Here is a 20,626-nt window from a genome sequence, read left to right as displayed (position 1 = left end):
AGTCATATGATACAAGCTACTGATTGTGGGTCTTCTTAAACTAAATGGCTGCTAAATGAAAGCTCTCTTGACACAGAATTCAAAAGGGAGGATTCTGAGCTTTCTGGTGCGATTAACACACACTCCTCTCTTTCTCTCTTTCTCTCATTTAGTTGCACCAACCATCACATTTCTCGAATCTCCAACCTCAGACCACCACTGGTGCATCCCATTCACTGTGAGAGGCAACCCCAAGCCAGCACTTCAGTGGTTCTACAACGGAGCCATACTGAATGAATCCAAGTACATCTGTACCAAAATACACGTCACCAATCACACGGAGTACCACGGCTGCCTCCAGCTGGATAACCCCACTCATATGAATAACGGAGATTACACCCTAATGGCCAAGAACGAGTATGGGAAGGATGAGAGACAGATTTCTGCTCACTTCATGGGCCGGCCTGGAGTTGACTACGGTGAGTACCTGAAGGCTTCACACGTGGGGGAAGGGTAGAGCGATACAGTAAGCTACGGGATTTGCTGGTGCAGTGACACAGGAGAGCTGTTCCTCATGGCAAGTGTGGAGTGTAGACAGCTGGGAACATAGACCTTGTCTAGGTGCTGTCTCTTCAGCTTTAAGGCCATTAGTGAGAAAAGGACTTGTAAGGTGAAGCCCTGTCAAGGAAGGGGGCATGTGTGGCCCGGAGAAGGCAGGGAGTGAAGGAGTTTGAACAGTAATCAGATCCACACAGGATTACTGACGAAGGGCTTTGGGAGCTCTTGAGAAGGTCGTTCTAACCGCCATCTCAATGTTTAATGAGATCTCACACCCGTTAGTGCTGAGCTCTGTGAAAAAGAGCAAAGCGACTGCTTGACTCATAAAATATCCACTTGGGATCAGAGTCCCATCGTCCTCTTCCTGGGTCAGAAACCAACACCATGGAACTTGCTCATCTGGCTGTGGTGCACCAAGCTTTCAACAGGGGAGGAGAGGGCCCTCTCAGGCCAGCAGGAGAGCTCCCCGGGGGGGCTCTGGGGACAAGGGGACGGTTGTCACACCTTTGCTGCTTCAGCTACAGCCCTGCGGAAGAGTGTCTCATCCACTCGGTCTTGTTGCTTGGCTGACTGCTCCACTGAAGGGCTGGGCCCACTTTGGGATGTGAGGCCTTCATGGAGAACTCTTCACTGTAAGGGCTGACAGTCGGTCTGAGTCACAGGAGAGGTGGTAGGCGGGGCAAGAGGGAAAGAGGACTGTGGAGACCTGAAGCCGGGGGCAGTGTGGCCAACCTTTACATGTGGGGCTGTAAGGCAGCCCGGGGACAGAGGTGATTCGGGCAAAGCTGCTTTTATCCGCACAATAAACAAGGGTGCAGCCGTTCTCTTTATGGAAGCACCTTCTATTTTCTTGGTGTTTTCTAAATATCTCCTGACATGCAGGCTTCCTGAGCGTGTTCAAAATGCGGTTCAGATCATCATGTCAGCCTGATTTACCAAACGCCCTAAAGGAGCACATAAAACACGGCAGTGTTTGGAAGCGACACCCAGACACCCCTGGTTGTTGTAGTCATTCCCATTAAATCTTCTTCTTAATTGAGAGTTTAGCTGCTTGGCTGTGTCTGCTGCAGTAAATCTCTGGGTGGGCGGGCTTCTTCCTACGCGTTTGTGGGAGCAAGAGCTTCCGCGGGAAGCCAGAGACTCCAGCTTGGGAGAGCAGCTCTTTGTTTGTTCTTCAGTAAAAATTTTATTTGTGAGTAATTTTAGATTTATAGAAGAGTGGTAGACAGTCCGGAGAGTTTCTGGAGGCCTCTGCTCAGGCCTCCCGTGTTGACTTGTGCTGCTGAGGTCCATGTGTCTCTCGGAGAACGGTCATTGGCGGGTTACGGTTCGCCGACTTCGGGCTTTGTTTTGATCTGGACATCAACAGCCTTTGGATGCTCTTTGGGGTGAGACTTGATTCAGGCAAGGGCCCAGAGTCTGGAAGCTCTAAGAGGCAGGTCCGTGTCCTTTGAAAGCCACACACTGAAGGGCCGGTTTGACGGTTTTCCGTGGATTTGGGTGTGTTTTCCTTTGAACATTCCTCTATGGTGCTGATGCTGTCTGAATTAAACTTCTCTTATCCACGGGGGCTCACTTTAATTCCTTGGTTCTTAGGTTTGCTTTCTGGCTTGACCATAACTTGGAGGGGGGGTCTCTCAAATATTTATTAAAAAACACTTAACTTATGAAGAGTAAAGAGTCAACCGAGTTTTTAGTATGTATTCGTATGGGTGACGTGAGTGTGGAAGCCAGAGGTCAGCTAGCAGCAGCCGGCCCTTTCTTCACACCACTCGGACCCTGGGGATGGAACTTTACTCACCAGTCCTGACAGCTAAATTTTGTAAAGTTGTTCCCCTCCTCCTCGTTCCTCTCGTCCACTTCTTTTTATTACATTTTTAAAATAAAAACATGGGGCAGCAGAGATGGCTCGGGAACATAAGCATCCTTGCTGGGAGAGCAGGAGGACACGTGTTCAAATCCCCAGCACCCACGGACGAGCTGGACATGGACTTGTGCCTGCAGCCCCAGGGCTGGGGAACAGGGGCAGGTGGATCCCCAGAGCCTGTCAGCCAAGCGGCCTCACTAAGACACCTGAGCGTCAGATTTAGTACGTAAGATGGAGAACGTAAGGTGGAGAGAGATGGAGGACGACACCGGGTCCTTTGCTGTCACGGGCACACACACAGAGGGGAGGAGCACAGACCTACAGACGCCGGGCGTGCACATGGACAGGCATGCACACACAGTAGAAAAGGCAAGCTAACTACTGACGTCTGGTCTGCGGAAAGACCGATTTATTTTTGTCTTAAACTGTTTATTCAAAGGGCAGCTATCAGGGAGTAATAAATTATAGAGAAAATTATGGAGACCTGGCCTTGGGTGATATAGATGACCCTAGCGTGCCAGAAACCAATTAGAGATCAGCCTCATTGACTGTGGCACGGAGTCTTGTGGGTATTTACGAGAGTCACAGTCATAGCATTCAGATAACAACCGTCCTTAAAATTGATTAATTTCTCCTTTAACCTCCTTAAAACTAAAGTAAAAGAAACAAATAGAAAAAAGAAGAACGGTCGCCTCCCTGGTTGGGGAATTCCACAGTAAGGACAACGGGAGGTCAAGCTTAACCTCTGACCTGCTGTTCCTTGCATTTCTGCTGCCCTCACGGAGTGGCTGGTGGAGGTTGGCGCTCACAAGTCTCTGTGGTGAGAACAAATCCAGTTTCACTGGTGGTGTTTTTGATGACTGCAGAGGAAGGGTGGGACGGAAGTGAGGCAGAGTCAGCCAGGCACCTGCAAACAGTGTCTCTGCTTTCCTTCAGTTTGCTCAGACTTAGTGGTCCTCAGGTTAGCATTCGGCATTTTCCTCTTTACGATATTCACGGTAGCCGGGAGTGATGTCTGCCCAGCAGGAGAACTCCGAACTGGGAAAGAGTTTCCTGAGTGAGTAGTAGGCTCTTCCAGTTATCTGGGGCTACAGACAGAGGCCCTGTTTAGTTATCCGGAGCCACAGAGAGAGGCCCCATGGAGAAATAGCTTGTCATAGTCTGGAGAAGTGGCTCAGCACTTAAGAGCACTGGCTCTACACCAAAAGACACGGCTCCATTCCCAACCCACCTGGCGGCTTATAACTTGTCATTAACTCCAGTTCCGGGGGAATCTAATGTCCTCTATGGGCTTCGTGGGCACAATGCCTGCACATGGCAGATATATGTGCGAGCAAAACACTCATATACATAAAATGAGCATAAATTAAAAAAATAGTTTATCATATCAGAGATAGAAACTAAGACTGGGTTTCATCTTGTGGCTGTTTTCCTCCTTTTTGCTCAGGTTCAGCTGTAGATCAGACCTGGGATTGGCTGGCTCCTTAGCTCAACCAGGATTGGCTGGCTCCTTAGCTCTCCTGGGATTGGCTGGCTCCTTAGCTCACCCGGGATTGGTTGGCTCCTTACTCGCCTAGGGCTGGCTGGCTTTTAAGTTACTTGTTCCCTAAGTTGATGAGAACGAGGTAGAGAAGCTGATGCAGGAGGAAAGTTCCCGGGTGCTGTCTTGGTGCCCTGCAGATTTGGGAATGTCCCATGGTGTCACTGGACTTGCTTCCCTGAAAGCCAACTATATAGCTTGAAGTAATCTTTTTATACACCCGAGTGTGACTTTGTCTCTGTCTAAAGGGGAAGGTTTTAGTAGCCACTCACAAGGCAGTTGTGCAGTCAAGCATGTCTGAGAGGTCTGCTGGAGGACCAAGTCAGCAGGCAGGGCTTTTCCTCCTTACGGTGGGGCACCGAGGGCCACTGAGGGTATAAAGCAGAGGGGTCATGCCTCTCACCTCTGTTGGCACAACGAGGGGAAAACCCTCTGCCCTTAAATGCTTTTATTGCACACTGACTACATTTTCTTCCCTCCTTATCCAGAAGGACTCTGCTGCTCCTTGTGTGAGCTTCTGGAATCTGCCCCTTAAGGAGGAAATATAGCCAGCATGTATTCCTTAGAAGTAGTGGGTGAGGATGAGCCCATTCTAAAGTCCAAGGTTGTTCCCTTTCTTTACTTCTTTGTGGAGTGAAGCACAGATATATGTCATGTAAGCGGAAACAGCTTCCTGTGTTTGTAACACCATTTGCAGTGAAATAAGCGGTGGTATTTTGCTCTCAGTATTTGGGTATCTGGTGACTGCTCTGTTTTATTGAAGACGTCTTGTGCATGATACCCCACTTTTGACTCCAGTAAAACGTTGCAAGGTGTAAACCAGGATTTCCTAAACCTTACCTTGTGCCTTAAACCCTTGGGGACCCTGCTAAGCTGAGGTACAAGTTAAGGGATTCTGATCAAAGAGGCCCATAATTCTAACTAGCTAGTGAGCTCCTGACATTGCTGGTTCATGGACCACTCTTTGAGTGAAGAGGATACTTCCTAAGGATCTATTGGAGGAACTATCCAAATGTTCTTCCAGAAAATTCCACTGAGTCCTCAGGGATAGTAGATCGTCATAGCAATTGAAGTGCAGACTAGACCGTGTTCTGACAGGTCCTCCTCTTGGGTTTGGCAACAAGTAGAATGGACTCGGTGATGGTGATGAAGGCTTTAGAAAGGGAAGGAAGTGGAGACAGTGGCCACAGACAGCCACGTCTACAGCTGAGGGGTTTCCAGGTATCCTATAGATACAGTGTATCCCGTGTGGCTCTGGTGTATACTATTTAGTTTACAAGTCTGGAATAAAGACTTGTCTCAGTTGAACTTGATCCCCCAAGTGGCTGCCATCGAGTTCAGTCCCGCATGCAGAAAAGCTCTTCACGAGCAGACAGATGTTCACAGACTAGAGATCAGAAGCCAGCATAGGCTTCTTTTTCAGGGAGGCCTGAAACGATCACCAACAGCGGAAAAAAGAACTTAGTTTCTGCCACAAGGAAGGGATTTGGACCTGTCCTGAGTAGCTTCTGACTAAATTGCGCCCATTTCAAGCCCTCCGAGGGCCAGATGTTTCTCCAGTGTGAGCACTCCGACTGGGGTCCAACTGTCCCCTCTGCGTCATCACACAAGCAATTCAATCTGTCTGTCTTGGAGCAGACCGCGGAGAACTGGATGACGACACTCCTGTTTTGAAGCTCGTGATTCTTTAGGCGGTGCAGAGAGCGTCTCTCTGGCCCACTCATTCAGGAAGAAAAGTCGCAGCTCCAGAATGCTCATTCACACAGCAGTGGGAGTTAGTGACTTCTGCTCCCTAATTCAGAAGCAGTCGTCTCTTATGCAAAAATGCGTGTCAGGGACAACCTATAAATAGCGGAAGTGTTTTCCCACAGTTTCTTCCAGTGCTGTTTTGTCAAAGATCCATGATGTGGGGCGAACTGGCGCTCTCTCTGCCGCACTTAGAAGGCCCCGAAGTGGCAGGTCTGGGGACGGCGTGTTCAAGTCAAGTAGAGTAGTTTCTGCCCGAGTTCCACAGAAGAGGAAATGTGAAGCCCGCACTGTTCGAACCACCAGGACCTGTTCCTCGTCCTGGGGCTAAAACTGCAGAACCACAGATTCATTCCTGTCTCGAGAAACCAAGGAGAACGTGGTTTGGGCACAAGCATTCCACAACCAGGATAATTGAGAATTGTCCTTACAGTTCTTCGAATCTCCAGAGCACGGAGGTTAATCTGTTACACCTTCCTCACTCATCCTCGGGAAGACGCCATTCTTGCAGGAAAGATGAGCCTCAAAGCTCTCAGCAAACTGGTGGGTGATAAAGGAGTGGAGCCCTCCTGCTGTCAGACTGTGGGCTCGGCCTCCTCTGAGGAGGGGGCAGCCTGGTCAGCAGAGGCTGCTGGCCCCGTGTTAGAAGCACTGCAGATCCAAAGGGAGGGTGGCCCGCTAGAGAAGACAGAAAATGCGTTTTGCTCTTCCTACCAAAAGGGTTTCTTTGGGATCGTGTGGGAGATCATGGATTCTGCACGGTGACATGGAAGGAAAAGAGTAGCTTGAAGAGTATTTTGGAGGCTGCAGGCTGGAGGATGGCTTGGCAGGTAAAACCACTTGCTGCTTTTATGGAGGACCCAAGTTCAGTCCTCGGCACCAACACTGTGCCTCACAACCATCTGTAACACCAGTTTCGGGGATCTGAGGCTCTCCTCTGACCTCCACAGGCACCAGGATGAGGTGCACAGACGCGCATGTAGGCCAAACAGTAAGCCACATAAAATACAGAAATCCTAGAAATTAAGGGCAGTAGAGAGACAAGCAGCTTAAAAGCAGGAAAGAGACACGTCTTCCTGGCCCCTACCGTTGTTTTCCCCTTGGTAACAGAACACACGATGACTTGTTTCTGTGCGACCTCTGTTTGCCTCTGTTTTCTTACCCTCTGTCTGTGTTTCTACCGAGCTGTAGAATCTTGCAGTTTAACAAGTCATAGTAATTTATTCAGGCAGATTTCCAGAAGCCCAAAGATTTGCTCACGGGATGTGGTTGATACTGGAAGTTAAAATGGAGCTGAGGGTGCCCGTATGCACACCTGTAGGTTATTCTGCTGTTGGGAGACAGAGGTTGGAGGGTCACTGCAAGTTTGAACTCCCCCCCACTCCCACCCCGTGAGAACCTGCCTCAAAAACAAAACTAGAGCAAAACAACAGAAACTCAAAGGGGAAAATGATAAAAGGAAAGGGGGGGGAGAGGAGGAAGAGGGGGAAGGGAAGGAAGAAAGGAGGGAGGGGGAGAGGGGAGGAGAATGGAGAAGGAGAGAGGCTATTTAATGTAGAACGAAGGTGTTGATACGTAATTTAGCTTGGTGGTGTTCAGAAAACAAGCCAACAGTGATCTTCTTTGCCATTGGCTGGCCTCTCCCCTAAGCACCGCCTCCTGGAGATAAAGATACCTCCTGTCTATTCTAGAGCAACTGCTGGAGTGCGGCATCTGTGGCTTTAATACAATCGAGCTCTTTTCCTGTTGGAAGTGCCAGGCCACTCTTCCCATAATTGAAAGCAATCCCTCAAGTCAAGAGCAAAGCAAACGTGTGCCCACAGCATCCGAGAACTCTCCTTAGGGGACAGCACTCAGCCAGGAGATGGGTAAAGCTTGTCCCCGACCTTCAGTTTCTCTCGTGACACTGGCATCTGACCTTGATGCCCCTGGAGTGTCTGTGGAGAGTGTAGTAGCTGCTATGTGTGCAGAACTCCAGCGGGTGGAAGAGAGTGCCTCATTCCCACATTTCCATGTTAGACCTGAAAGCTCATGTGCTGCTTCATATCAGATTAGCTCCTGCTCGATGGGCTGGACCAGGGTATGTGCAAAGATGTTTCCCAACCCCGCTGCAAGGGCTGATGGGGCCGGATGCTCCTGGTTCTCCTCCATTCATCCTCTGGTGGACTTGTTCTCAGGTTCGTCCTGCCTCTCTTGTCCGCAACAGCAGCCCTGACCTGACCTGTTGTACACAAGAATACATGAGCGTTATTTAGGTCTCAGTAAAGGAGTCAGTTAGAAAATAGTCTTAAAACGGTGAGAAAACCAGGCTGGGGCATGTGTGCCTTTAATCCCAGCCCCCAGGAGGCAGAGGCAGGTAGATCTCTGTGAGTTCAAGGTTAGACTGATCTACCTACCAAGTTGTAGGGCAGGCAGAGATATACAGCAAGACTCTATCATAGGGGGAAAATGTGGAATATTTTCAAAATTTGGCCATTGTCAGGAATGTAAAGAGGAATTGTTATCTTATTTTCGTGTCTGCCCTTGTGCTTCATGAACTTGAGTCCATGTGCTTCACGTGCCCAGCCTGAGCCTCTGGGGGAGGCACTTCTGTGCTGCAGTATGACACTCATTAGGTCTGGCTGTGTGCACATGGGAGGGCACAGTAGCCACAGTGGTGACTGCTGCTGCTGCACCTCTTCTCGGCCCAGCCTGTCATTCCATCCTGACCTGCATGACTGATGGGGGAGGCACAGCCCTGACCTGCATGACTGATGGTAGAGGCACAGAGCCAATTCTTCTCTTATATCTAGAAAAAGGAAGTCGGGAAAAAGTATTGTTTTTCAGTAAGTTTGAGTGTGGCCAGACCTGACGCTGTGTGGTTGATCTTGATAGCAAAGTCGTGATGCACGCGCATCATGGGGTCTGGAAAAGTGAATTGTCTTCTAGGTTGTGGTCTGACTGTTGAATCATGCCCATGAATGAAATCCTGCTGTGTCGAATCAGTATCATGTTCTTGGCTCTTCCTAGGCGCTTCGTGTGAGGAGTGTTTGTTAGTACTCCTATTCTAGCGTGCGGTCCATCAAGCCTGGACACGGGTCATAGTCATGGCAGCCATTGAAATTCTGGGTCCGAATAACGACTACAGATTCTACCTTTCACAAATGAAGTTCTAGACATAAAATCAAATGGTACTATAAACCAAGTTCTCCCATTTGTGGGGTCCATGAGGATTTGAGAACATACGAGGACAACAACTTTTCCAGCATTTTCAAAGCAGGTCCCACATCCAGGGAGAAACCTTGGTCCCTGATAAACTGTATGGACTCATCTGAGACTTCTCCAGCTTCGAAACTAAAAGTCCTTCATCTTAGGGACGCACTTCATCCCTGGTTACCTGGGTGGTTCATAACACCAGTACAGACCGAGCCTTTCGTATATAAAGTTATGTACCAAACTGACTGTGAGACAATATCTCTTGCATTCTTTGACCTATGAATATAGGTTTGAAAGTGGAATTCCCAGAGTCTTGCATCCACACAGGAATAGCATGGTTTTGGTCCATCTGGTCTGAGGCCAGGACCTCTGAGCTGGGACTCTCTTCTCCAGTGAGAGTTGGACAGTCTGGTCCTTCCTCTGGCCTCACTCTGGAGTCTTGGATCAGAGTGTGCTCAGGGAGGTTGTGTAGCCGTGCTCCTTAGGACACAGACGAGCAGAGCTTTGACAAGGCCTTAGGGTAGGTTGGAAAAGCCACCCAGGGCATCTGAGGTGAATTCTGGAGGCAGAGGCCCTGGCTGACTGAGACTGCGTGTGGAGGGGAGGGTGAGCAGACATCAGAGGGGGCTCAGATCTGAGACAATGGCCAGCTGGGAAGCCAGAGGGGACCTGTTCCCCTGGGACTGTGACACTTTCCCTCAGCAGGGCTTCAAGGCCATCACTGTGGGGAACAGCAGGTGGTGTGGGGGTCTTCCCAAAGGGAAGGGCCTGAGAGGACCAGTGGATGTCTTGCACATGGCATCAGGAGGTGCAACCCTTGGGCTTCTCAATGCGTAATTCCCTAAATGGTCCCCAGACTACAGGCAGAGCTGCCTCTTTACACGGTGCTGTAATTTTAAGGATAGATATTGTGATGTTATATTCCAAAACTACTTAGAAACTCTATCGGCAGTGACAGAAGTCACCAGAATACAATTGGTGACGTCAAGGGTTGGATAATGTGCATTTTCAGGTGGCCTTATTTACAAAGACTCCACCCACGGCTAGGCAGCAGTCCTGATTTGAAGCTCATAGCTGTCCATTTAGTTTTTGCTCTCTAAAACAGAAATTCTTTTACTGAAGTACATTACAAATCTAGTTGAACAGTAGGGCCATTTTTGTTTGCTTGTTCACTTAGACTAACCTTGGTTGTTACCTCACTGGGGAAGTCAGGAGCCGAAAACTGGCCGATGTCTGTTTTGATGCCAGGCTCATGGCCACAAGTTTTGCTGTTGATGGGCAGAGGCTAGAAGCACAAGGAGACTTGCGGGAGGTCACTTTCTCAATCACTTAACTGTTAGGACTAAGTGCGTTTCCAGGCAGGCTTGCCTGTCAACCCAGGAAGCGGTGCACAGGGAACCGGAAGCAGACCTTCAATTCACCGGTCTTGTGGACACCCAATCTGACCATTTTAAGTACGTTTATATTTTTTAATTTTACAGAAATGCCTCACAGTGAGGTGTTTTGACCGAGTTGGCAATTTCACAGCCACACAGATACTCTTATCTGCTTTCGATTCTCCTCCGGTAGGGAATCTCTTTCTACCTCTTCTCAGCCCGGGACCTCAGCCGGGGACCTCAGCGGGGAAACACGCTCTGTTTCTGGGCTGTGAGGACAGAGAAGCCTTAGGACCCTTGTTTCTGGAGAAATGGTTCTGGGATACACAGGGTCGCCCCAGCTATCAGAGGATAATAAAAATGCTATCAAAGTCACTATATTTGATATAAAAGTATCCAGACTATGGCTAACATGGCCAGCTCTGTAGTGAAGACTGGACAAGGAGAAGAAATGGCCAAAATGCACTGATTTTCCCCCCAGACGGATAAGTGATTTCTCACTGTTTGGGGTGGGGGGAGTAGAGTTTGAGGAAGGAGAAAGAGAAGGCTTTCTATGTACGGAAACCAGAATGCTAGCTCTTACGCACTTGTCCTCTGAGCTGCGGGGCAGCCTTCCTGGTTATAAAAGCGTCAGGGGGTATTTAATGTATTTTACTTGGGTACAGCTAAGCAGTCGTTAACTCTAAAATGTGTACTTACAAGTTTTTAATGTGTTTTGCTTTTCAGAGACAAACCCAAATTACCCTGAAGTCCTCTATGAAGGTAGCGATCACGTTTCTTCATTTTATTTTATTTTTTAAAATGTTTGTGCATAATGAAATAAATCAGCTAAAAGAAGACCTGTACGCTGAGTTAAATACACATTTTCAAGTGCCACATGAGCCAAAATAACATCTCAAGTATCACCCAGTATCGACGGCTCTTTTCCCTTGGTATTTACAGTGCCTGTAAATAGCACTTTCTCTCTGAGGCTCTCTTCTTGGAAGTAGTAAATCCATTCTGCTCTCACAGACATTTTGTTTCCGTAATTGGGAACTAATTACCTGTTTAAGAGCCATGACGACCAAGAGAGGGAGGCGGATCACCTTCAGGCCACGGCAGGAAACAGATAGGAATTTTTTTCTTGTATGATGCAAAAGACCGCTGAGGACAGGAGCACCTTAAGGGAGGGCTTCATGCGGGGCAGCTTAGCCGGCCACTGGGCTGTCCTCAAGACCGTCCGTCTCTGCTGCATGTTTGTCCAGCTCTGCTGAGGCTGGTCTTCTTGCTGTGAGCCGATGCTGTGGTGCTACCAACCCAGACTGCGGTCCATCTAACCCCTCGTACAGCCCCGAGTTACCAGACCCGCCCCTGGAGGGCAGGCCAACTTTCCTGGGGGTTGAGGGGAGCCTCAAAACCTAAATAAAGTGAAGTCCTTTTAGGAACAGGGGAGAGGGACACCCAAGAGCTACATTAATGATGGCCAGTTTAGCAGCTCACCCTTACTTATGGACTGGATGCCAAGGGTGCGTTGCTGGATCTAAACTCTTCAGCGGATTTCCAAGATACTGTTGTGATCATAGAGCTTAGACATACGATGGGATTCGTTTCAGGATTGGGACTAAAATTGAAAATGATTAAAATTAGATTAGTTAGAACATCTTTAGTTTTTCACTTACATGGACACGCTCTCTGGTGTGCCTGCCTGCTTGGGTCCGTCACGTGACCGTGGCCATCACCGACCGAAGAAGACCTCCATTGCACATGCTTTCCTACACGCTGTGCTGTGGTTATCATACGTGTATTTAACTCCAGCTGTTTACCTGGGAATCACGCTGACTTTACCTGTGCATGCGCGCTAACCCGTGTTTTGTCTGACTTGTGGCTTGGCTGATTCTGTGCAGGTGATTCAAATATTTCACTCAACCTGCTGGGGCTTTGCGAAAAACATGTTTCCGATTATGCCACACAGCGTGAAGTTTGAACAGTGATTTTTGCATTTTACAATCATGTTTGGAATTTCTTCTCAGTAACTTCAAAACTTTAAAAATGTCATCTTCCCAATGGCCCCAGATTCCAGTGCAGGCCTTTTGGCTAAGATGTCACGGTTTTAAACTAGAGACATTTAAAGTGGTCTAAGTTCTGAATGGCTACTTGGCTATGCTACAAAGAAAAACCAGTAAATAAATGATGTCTGCTTATGTCTGAAATCAGTGAGTTTTAAGATATTCCAAACAAACATGGTTAAAATGCGAGTTTTGGCATTAAGAACACAACAGCAAACGTGGAAAATGAATGCCGTTTCTGTTATTATTTCACTCGCATTCAAAGGAACACACTGCTAATAAAAATGTGATTTGAATGGTTTGCCCTGGAGCCAGCAGGACGATCCCGCCATGGGGACTTCCTTCTGTGGGGCCGCTGTTGCTGGGTGGAAAGGAGAAGCCCTGTTCCCAGTTAGAACCCAGGCACAGGCGTTTATAAGACACGATGTCTGCAGCCAGCCTGCTAAGGGCTTTCTGTGATACGTATATCAAGAATACGTCTTTTGACTACCCATGGAAATCAGTTGGTCGTTTCCATTCTAATCCACGTAGGCTAAAAACTGACCTGGGCCATGGTGATTGACGTTAAGATTTGTGGCCATGAAGTCACATCCCCATGACTAATTATCATGTTGGCCTAGTCATTGTGGAATATTGGCATGTCTGAGCTCTTCTGAAAAGTCCGTTGTGGACCCAAGTTCCCACCGATGCTCACATCAGGGCGAACCTTAAGCCCTCGTCCTGTTCTCTAAAGAGATGTTCGTACCCCGAAATCAGTGTTGCCTTACGGTCTGGCCTGTCATGTGGCGCTGGTGGCTTCTGTGTGGCCCCAGCCCCATCATTTACTCTCCTACTCACATCTCTCCCTTAAATCTGCCCTCCAAAGATCTTTGATGTGGTAGCACCCATGGCTCTCCTTCCTGTTTGTTTAAAGGTGGCATCAGCAATGGGGTATTTGATTGAGAGCAAAGGGAGACCTTGAGCCAGTTTACAGTGAGCAGCAAAACAGTGCTGGAGACCAGGAGACTGAATGCCATGCTCGGTTTATACGGTGCTGACTTTCCGGGCATTGACTGAGCCACCAGGCACATCCCCCGCACAGCCAGGCTGTCCTGACAGTGATTCGGACTCTCTGGGCCTGTTTTGCATTGTTCTTGGCCTCACTGTAGCCCTGCGTACATCGGCAGCCTAGTGGTGACTTCCTGTTCTTTCTCTTTCTCTCATCTCCAATCCAAGACTGGACCACGCCAACTGACATCGGGGATACTACGAACAAAAGTAATGAGATCCCCTCCACGGATGTTGCTGACCAAACCAATCGGGAGCATCTTTCGGTGAGTGGGGGAAACAGGCTCTTCCTGTGAGTGTTCTGACCGCTCTGGGTGCCCACATGCCAGAGAAATTGTCACCGTCCACATACTGTTCTGATGTGAGCAGGCCATCAAAGATTGGACGGTCTACTAGGAAGGCTCAGAGACAGTGATGTAGAGGCCACACGACCTCCAAGTCATGTGATTTTCTGGTGGTGTACCACATACTTAATTCTCCTGATATTTTATTTTTATTTCATGTGTGTGGGTGTTTCGTCTGAATATGTAGCTGTGCACCATGTGTGTGCAGTACCCAAGGCAGCCAGGAGAGGGCGTCATATCCTTAGATCCTAGGGAATGTTGTTAGTGGCCATGTGGGCTCTGGGAACTGAACTCAGATCTTCCACCGGCCTCAGAACCATAGTTTACTTTATTTCTGTGTCTGTGTGAATGTACACCTGCAAAAGCCAGGAGAAAGCAGAGACCAGAAGGGAGTGTCAAGTTTCCTGGTGCAAACAGAGTGAGTGTCCTCTGGAAGAGCAGCCAGTGTTCTTAAGCATAGAGCTCTCCCAGCCCCGTGGTGCTCCAAATTTAACAGTTATCGCTCTTTTAAATATCTGTCCTTTACAACCAGACTACCGAGAAATCAGGAAACCAATACTTCTGTTCAGGGACCACTTTTCACATCTATCTCTTTCTTTTCTTAAAATAAAATTTTGGTGTCTGCCAAACATGGAAATCCAGGTCTCTCTAGAGACTGTTGTGAGGAAGGAAAACCAGGCCTGACTTTCTTAGGGGTGAAGTGGTATTTGACTTTGGCCTGTGTAGGGTGATTGACCTAAGCGTGAAGAGACGAGGGGTACTGGGGTGTAAAGAAGAACTTGCCTCCGGGAAACCCGATGCAGGTGCGTCACTGGGAGGCTCAGGCTGCTGATGGAGGTCTTGAAATAGTCCTAGGTGATCAGCCTTACTTTACAGGGAATTGCCATTGAATGGTTGGCCAGTCCTAGGCTTCCATGGTGGGATCATCTGATACCTGCTCTGGCCAAAGCTCAACTTCATGTTGAATTTTCCTCTCACATGGCATGTCCCGTGAGCTCTGCTTCCTCGTTACCCCGAACCCAGCCATCTCCCTCCTGCTGCTGCACCTGAACGCTGTGCACCTGAATGCTGTGCACATGAAGGCTGTGCACCTGAATGCTGTGCACCTGAATGCTGTGTACCTGAAGGCTGTGCACCTGAATGCTGTGTACCTGAAGGCTGTGCACATGAATGCTGTGCACCTGAACGCTGTGCACCTGAACGCTGTGCACCTGAACATTGTGCACCTGAAGGCTGTGCACCTGAAGGCTGTGCACTTGAAGGCTGTGCACCTGAAGGCTGTGCACCTGAATGCTGTGCACCTGAAGGCTGTGCACATGAAGGCTGTGCACCTGAAGGCTGTGCACCTGAAGGCTGTGCACATGAATGCTGTGCACATGAATGCTGTGCACCTGAATGTTGTGCACCTGAAGGCTGTGTACCTAAATGCTATGCACCTGAATGCTGTGCACCTGAACACTATGCACCTGAACACTATGCACCTGAATGTTGTGCACATGAAAGCTGTGCACATGAACATGAATGATGAGTGTATACATGCTTGAGCACGTACATGCTTAAATGTCTGTGTTGAGTTTAGAGGACTGCTTTCCAGTGCAGTATCCAAGGATCAAACACAGGTCAACAGGCTTGCATGAGACAAGTATTTTTACACACCAAGTCATCTCACTAGCCTGGTAGCCATGTTTTTCCATCCAGAGAACACATTGTAACACCTCCCAGGGGGGGTGGGGGATTTAGCTCAGGGGTAGAGCGCTTGCCAAGGAAGCACAAGGCCCGGGGTTCGGTCCCCAGCTCCAAAAAAAAAAGAACCAAAAAAAAAAAAAAAAAAAAGACCTCCCATGGAAGCTTGAAATTTTAGGTAGTTTTGAAGCCTGGCTGGGGTTCAGGGACCCTGTGGTTTTCCCTCTACACACCCATAATAAAGTTTGATTTATAAGGCATGGATGGCCAGAGATTAAAAACACTAATAAAAAAAGTAACAAATATAACAACATAGTATTAGTCTTTCCTTGCAGTCATTGTTAAGTAAAAAAAGGACTATGTGAACATAAATTCTGTGAAGCCATGACAGGGTTTTGTGAGTGAGAAGGCTACGAGTTGACCATCACACGTGATCCAGGCAGCGTGGATAAGCTGGCGGTCAACGGAGATGGATTTGTTAGGTCAGGTGATCTGCTGTCACCTTGAGTACACAGAGGCTGAGTCTAGACCCAGGTTTTTCAGGGATACTGGGAGAGCAGAAAAACAGGAAAGCCGCTAGTGTCTGTTATCAGACCCTTGCACATCCTGGCCACTGCCAGTGCCCTTGAAGCCCTTTGCAACTGACTTAATGTTCTTCTTATCTGACACCAGACAGTGAAACCACAGAGGGATCAGCCATGGTGTCTTATTTTCCTACCTTTCTTGTGAACACGCTTTGCTGTGAACGAATCAGTTTTTTGAACCACTGGACACACTGGTTTAGACTCCAGGCTGCACGACCTTGGCGTGTTTCCCTATCTGTTTCCTTGAGTTTCAGTTTTGACAGCACTGCCATTTGTAGCACCATCCTCTTAGTCATCTCACTGTTCACCACAGTAGCTACTGTTCTACCTTCACTGTCTGCAGGAACCCTACAAGGCAAGGAACTGTTATACATGAAAGTTACGACAAGCAGAGAGGCACGTCTGAGTTTCCCACTCAGAGAGACAAGCCCGGTCTGAACTATCTATAGTTTGCCCTGTCGGGGTATGCTCTATGCTATGGTAGCAGACATGTCCCCATCTTAGAGGCTAAACACCACAAAGATTCCTTTCACGCTTCATTAGGTGTCTTACTGGGAGTCTCTTTAGCCTTGTCCTGACAGTAGTAGCACTTGCCTGACACACAGCTGCTCCTTGGAGAGTTGATGCACTTCCGGTCTCCCGATGACCGCTTCATGCCTTGTTGAGGACCGTGGCCTTAGACTAAGATCTCAGATTGGTAGACATTGTCTATTCTTCATCAGCGCTGGTCTTGACTAGGGTCGTGAATCCACCCGGTCACGAGCAAGGTGGGAAATGCATTTCTCAGAGAATCAGGAGCCAGAATCATTTTGATAAGGAACATTGATGATGGCTTAGAGCAGTGGTTCTCAACCTTCCTAATGCTGCAGCCCTTTATGCAGTTCTACATGGGATGACCCCCAACCATGATGTTATTTTTGTTGCTGCTTTAGAACTGTCATCTTGATACTGTTCTGAATCACGATGTAAATCTCTGTTTTCCGATGACCTTGGGCAACCCCTGTGTGTTACTCAGCTTCCCAAGGGGTTGTGGCCCACAAGTTGAGCACCACTGCCTTAGAGGAAACCATAATACTGCTTTAAGGGTTATTATACAGAGTGGGTAACACAGGAGTTGGTAAGCACCGTCAAAGGTCAGCATCTGTGTCTATAGCTAAAATTTTATTAGAACACGGCCTTGTGCATTTATTTCCAACATACACTGGGTAGTTCTGTCTGGTAGATTACAATCAAAGTTTGCCAGTTCCCCACCCTGGCTGTGCTGGTTAAGTTTTGATAATTTGATGGAAACCCGAGTCACCTCGAAACAGAGACTCTCAAATGGAAGGTTTGCTTCTCCTTCAGAGTGGCCCTGGAGGCATGGCTCTGGGCTTTTTCTTGATTGACAGTTGATGTGGATTAATTGTGGATGGAGCCACCTTGGTGGGTGGTTCTAGGATGTCCTTGGAATGGAGATGAGTAAACCATGGGAGCACAGCAGCAAACTGTTCGGTTTCTCCCCAGTCCCTGCTTCAGTCTCTGCCTCCCAGCTCCTGCCTCAAACTCCTGGTAAACTACAAGATAAAACAAACCCTTTCTTCCTGGGCTGCTTTTAGTCTTGGTATCTATCACAGCAACAGAAAGCCAAGGACCAAACAGTGCGTTACATTGTTACATCTCTGTTTCTAGAATATCACAATGTCCTTCAAGGAGTAAGATGCTCCTAATGTGCCCTGAGGAGCAGTGGCCGCAGGGAATACTAAGTTTCATTGTCTTTTTATTTTTTTGGGGGGGGGTTGTGACAGAATTGCTCTGCTACTCTTTCCACTTGCATAACCCACAACTTGTAATTCCATTTTTTAAAAACCACCGCTGCCTTTTTCTGGCCGGTTTTATCCACACAGGAACACGAACAGATCAGGGATGTTTATCTCCAGTTGTGTTTAGGACTGGGATGTGCTCCAAAACTCCTCCCTGCTTCCTGAAGGCCCTGGCTTCTGTAAGCCATGACACTAACTTAAAAAGGTTATTCACCGTGAGCAGTTTTTAAGCGTGCACAGAAGTAATGTGAATGATAATACCGTGCTTTTCACTAGCATCAAAACACTAATGATTTTCATTCATTCCCTTTCTTCTCCTTCCCCTTCTGTTTGCTCCCGTGTCTCTGGATTGGTGGATAGATAGGTAGATGTAGCCATAGATATGATTATTTCTGTGAGATCTGTTTATAAGTTTAACCTGCTTCCTCCTTTGGAAAATCGGCGCCTAATAGGACTTACCTGTTTCACTGCAGGGTTGTTGAGGTTAAAGTGACCGCTGTGTCACTTTATGAGAGTGAATAGCAGGTGCTCAGATGTTACCCACCATGGTCATCACCGTCAAGGTAACGCAGGGAATGGCTTTGCAACGTCTTCACGGCCCGGCTCTCTCTCCCCAGGTCTATGCCGTGGTGGTGATTGCCTCTGTGGTAGGATTCTGCCTGCTGGTGATGCTGCTTCTGCTCAAGTTGGCGAGACATTCCAAGTTTGGCATGAAAGGTAAGCAGAAGTGTGCTTATTTTGCTTCTTAAGTGGACTCATTTTTGGCTCATGACTAATGCTAATTGTCACTGAACGAGGAAGTGCCTGGATTTATGATGACTGCTTTTGAAGGCTAAAAAAAATAGCAGCAAGGATATGATACTACAAACCAAGACAGAATAAACTCAGGATTACTCAGCCTTGCCCACTTTCCCATGAGCGCAGTTGTCCTAGGAGCACGGGCTGGTTTCTCCAGTGTGGACTGGCTCAGCAGCGGGGGCCTGGGGCAGTGCTTGAGTGGTCCTGTGGCCATCATGGGCAGGTAAGGCACAGGGGCAAGGACATGTTATGGCCGTGCGCATGCGTGCTCTTTTCTGCTGGACGTGGAGATTCTAAGGCTCCTGTCACCTGCTTTCTTTTGCTGTTACTTTTCTGTATTCTCACCTTTTGAAAATTATGCAACCAACACTGTCAGAAGCAGAACAAGAAAAGCCACCTTGGCACACCGAGGCTGTGCGCGCGTGCAGATAGGTTTTTATTGAAGTATCTCAGGTCTGAGAGGTAGACCTGTATTGTCTTAAATGGGTAATTGATACTTCTTTGAGGCTAATACATTGTGTTTAGGGACAGAGATGAGGAAACACTCAAATAAATGCTCTTATATAAAAAAAAAAGCGTTCCGGGGACATTGAAGCGTTTGCTGCGACGTTTAAGCTGATGGATCAGCTATTACGAGGTCACTGTATTTTGCGTGGTCTCTGAGAGCTCGACACTGTAAATGCCTAGAGGGGAAAACTCTAAGCAGGCTTGGCGGTGACCTGTGTGGAGGATCGAGTCTGTGGGTGCCTTTACCTGTAATGTAAGCAACAGACCTTGCCAGGATTCACTGGGCCTGGGACGGATGGCCTTTTCTGATGCTTCCTCCCCTCTTTCTTTGGGAGGGATTCTCAGTTGTCATCAAGTCAGAGCTGCCAGGATAGAACTCTTCCGGTCTTGTCTGGCTGCCTCTGAGCCTGTGCACCTCCTTAGGAGAAAGGCTCCTTGGCTCTAGTAAGACCCGGGAGAAGGAGTGTGCCCAGTGACTGGAGTCATTGTGCAGTGGCTTCTCTAACCTCGGGCCAAAGACCCACAGGGAAGCAAGGATTGCAGAGCTCCCCCAGAATATGTGTGGCTCCAGAAATTGGCATCTGAACAGTTTTCAGGGGTGGCTCATGCCACTGTTACCCACGCCCCGAGAATCACGGCTCCTTTGTCATGAGTATGGCCTGCCACACCTTTCCCCTACTGTGCATGGTGGGGGTTGCCATGCAAACCAAACTCCGCCATTTCTCCCCAAGCCACCAGGCCGGACTAGCTGTCTGCTCATCGTGCGCTGGGTACCTACCATGGACATCTTGTGCCTCAGCCTCGTCAGGTGCTGTATTTCCTTGGGGACATTTTGAGCATGTGTCTTGTCCCCAAGCACAGTTTGGACTGGAGAACATCAGGTTCGTGAGACTGAATCTCCTGTCATGAAGGGTTTATCTTGAGACTTTTCATCTGTGGATTCTCCTGAGGAAGGCTACGTTCAGGCCCTTCCAGGAGTTCACTAGAAGCAAAAGTCTAGGAAGCCTTCTTGATACGGTCCAGGGATGACAGGTGGACAGAGGAAGTGCCTGTAAGTGGCAATGTATTCTCCCAGTGGTGCAGTGGAAGGGAAGGTAGATGTTGTTTCCAAGGCTGCATCCTGCATGGAACCTCAGACCTCACACAGTTATTTTAAGTGAATAACAGACTATAACCACCTAGCCCCTGCGTGTTCATCCTTAATGAACCGGAAGAACTCGCTTAGCCTTGAGTGCGGCAGCCAATGACTCCTTCCAGGCAGTAACGACTGTGGTGTGTTTTTCTGTCTTAGTCCTAAACATAAATAAAACTTACATCTGCAATGCTGTCTCAGAGACGCGTGCTCTCGTCCGGAGCAGATGGGCTCCGTTTTCTTTGTTTTCAGCCGTGTGTTAGTCTGTGGCGTGGTCTGTGCCGGTTGACCCCCTGACCCGAGGTTATCACTTAACAAGTCAGATGCTGAGTCCACCATCATCTTTGGGGATCTAGAAATTAGGATGGGGCTCATGGATTAAGCACAAACAAAACTGAACAAAAGGCGCTGTTTAAAAATTAATGT

The 20,626-nt window shown here is 48.3% G+C and overlaps 1 protein-coding gene across 5 annotated transcripts in view; it reads left to right on the top strand.

Annotated features, from left to right (window-relative positions):
* Ntrk2 (neurotrophic receptor tyrosine kinase 2) overlaps nt 1–20,626 on the top strand; it is a 314,316-nt gene that overhangs the window by 57,836 nt on the left and 235,854 nt on the right. For all 5 annotated transcript variants that reach the window (XM_032885280.1, XM_032885279.1, XM_032885278.1 and 2 more), the window contains exons 9-12: nt 153–458; nt 10,988–11,023; nt 13,522–13,619; nt 18,381–18,480. In XM_032885280.1, coding sequence (XP_032741171.1) covers nt 153–458; nt 10,988–11,023; nt 13,522–13,619; nt 18,381–18,480 — 540 coding nt within the window. The remainder of the gene's footprint in view (nt 1–152; nt 459–10,987; nt 11,024–13,521; nt 13,620–18,380; nt 18,481–20,626) is intronic.

This window comes from Rattus rattus, chromosome 14 (assembly GCF_011064425.1).
Source record: "Rattus rattus isolate New Zealand chromosome 14, Rrattus_CSIRO_v1, whole genome shotgun sequence".
NCBI classification, from domain to species: Eukaryota; Metazoa; Chordata; class Mammalia; order Rodentia; family Muridae; genus Rattus; species Rattus rattus.
Note: the sequence above shows the minus strand (reverse complement) of the source record. Positions and strands in the feature narration are given on the sequence as shown.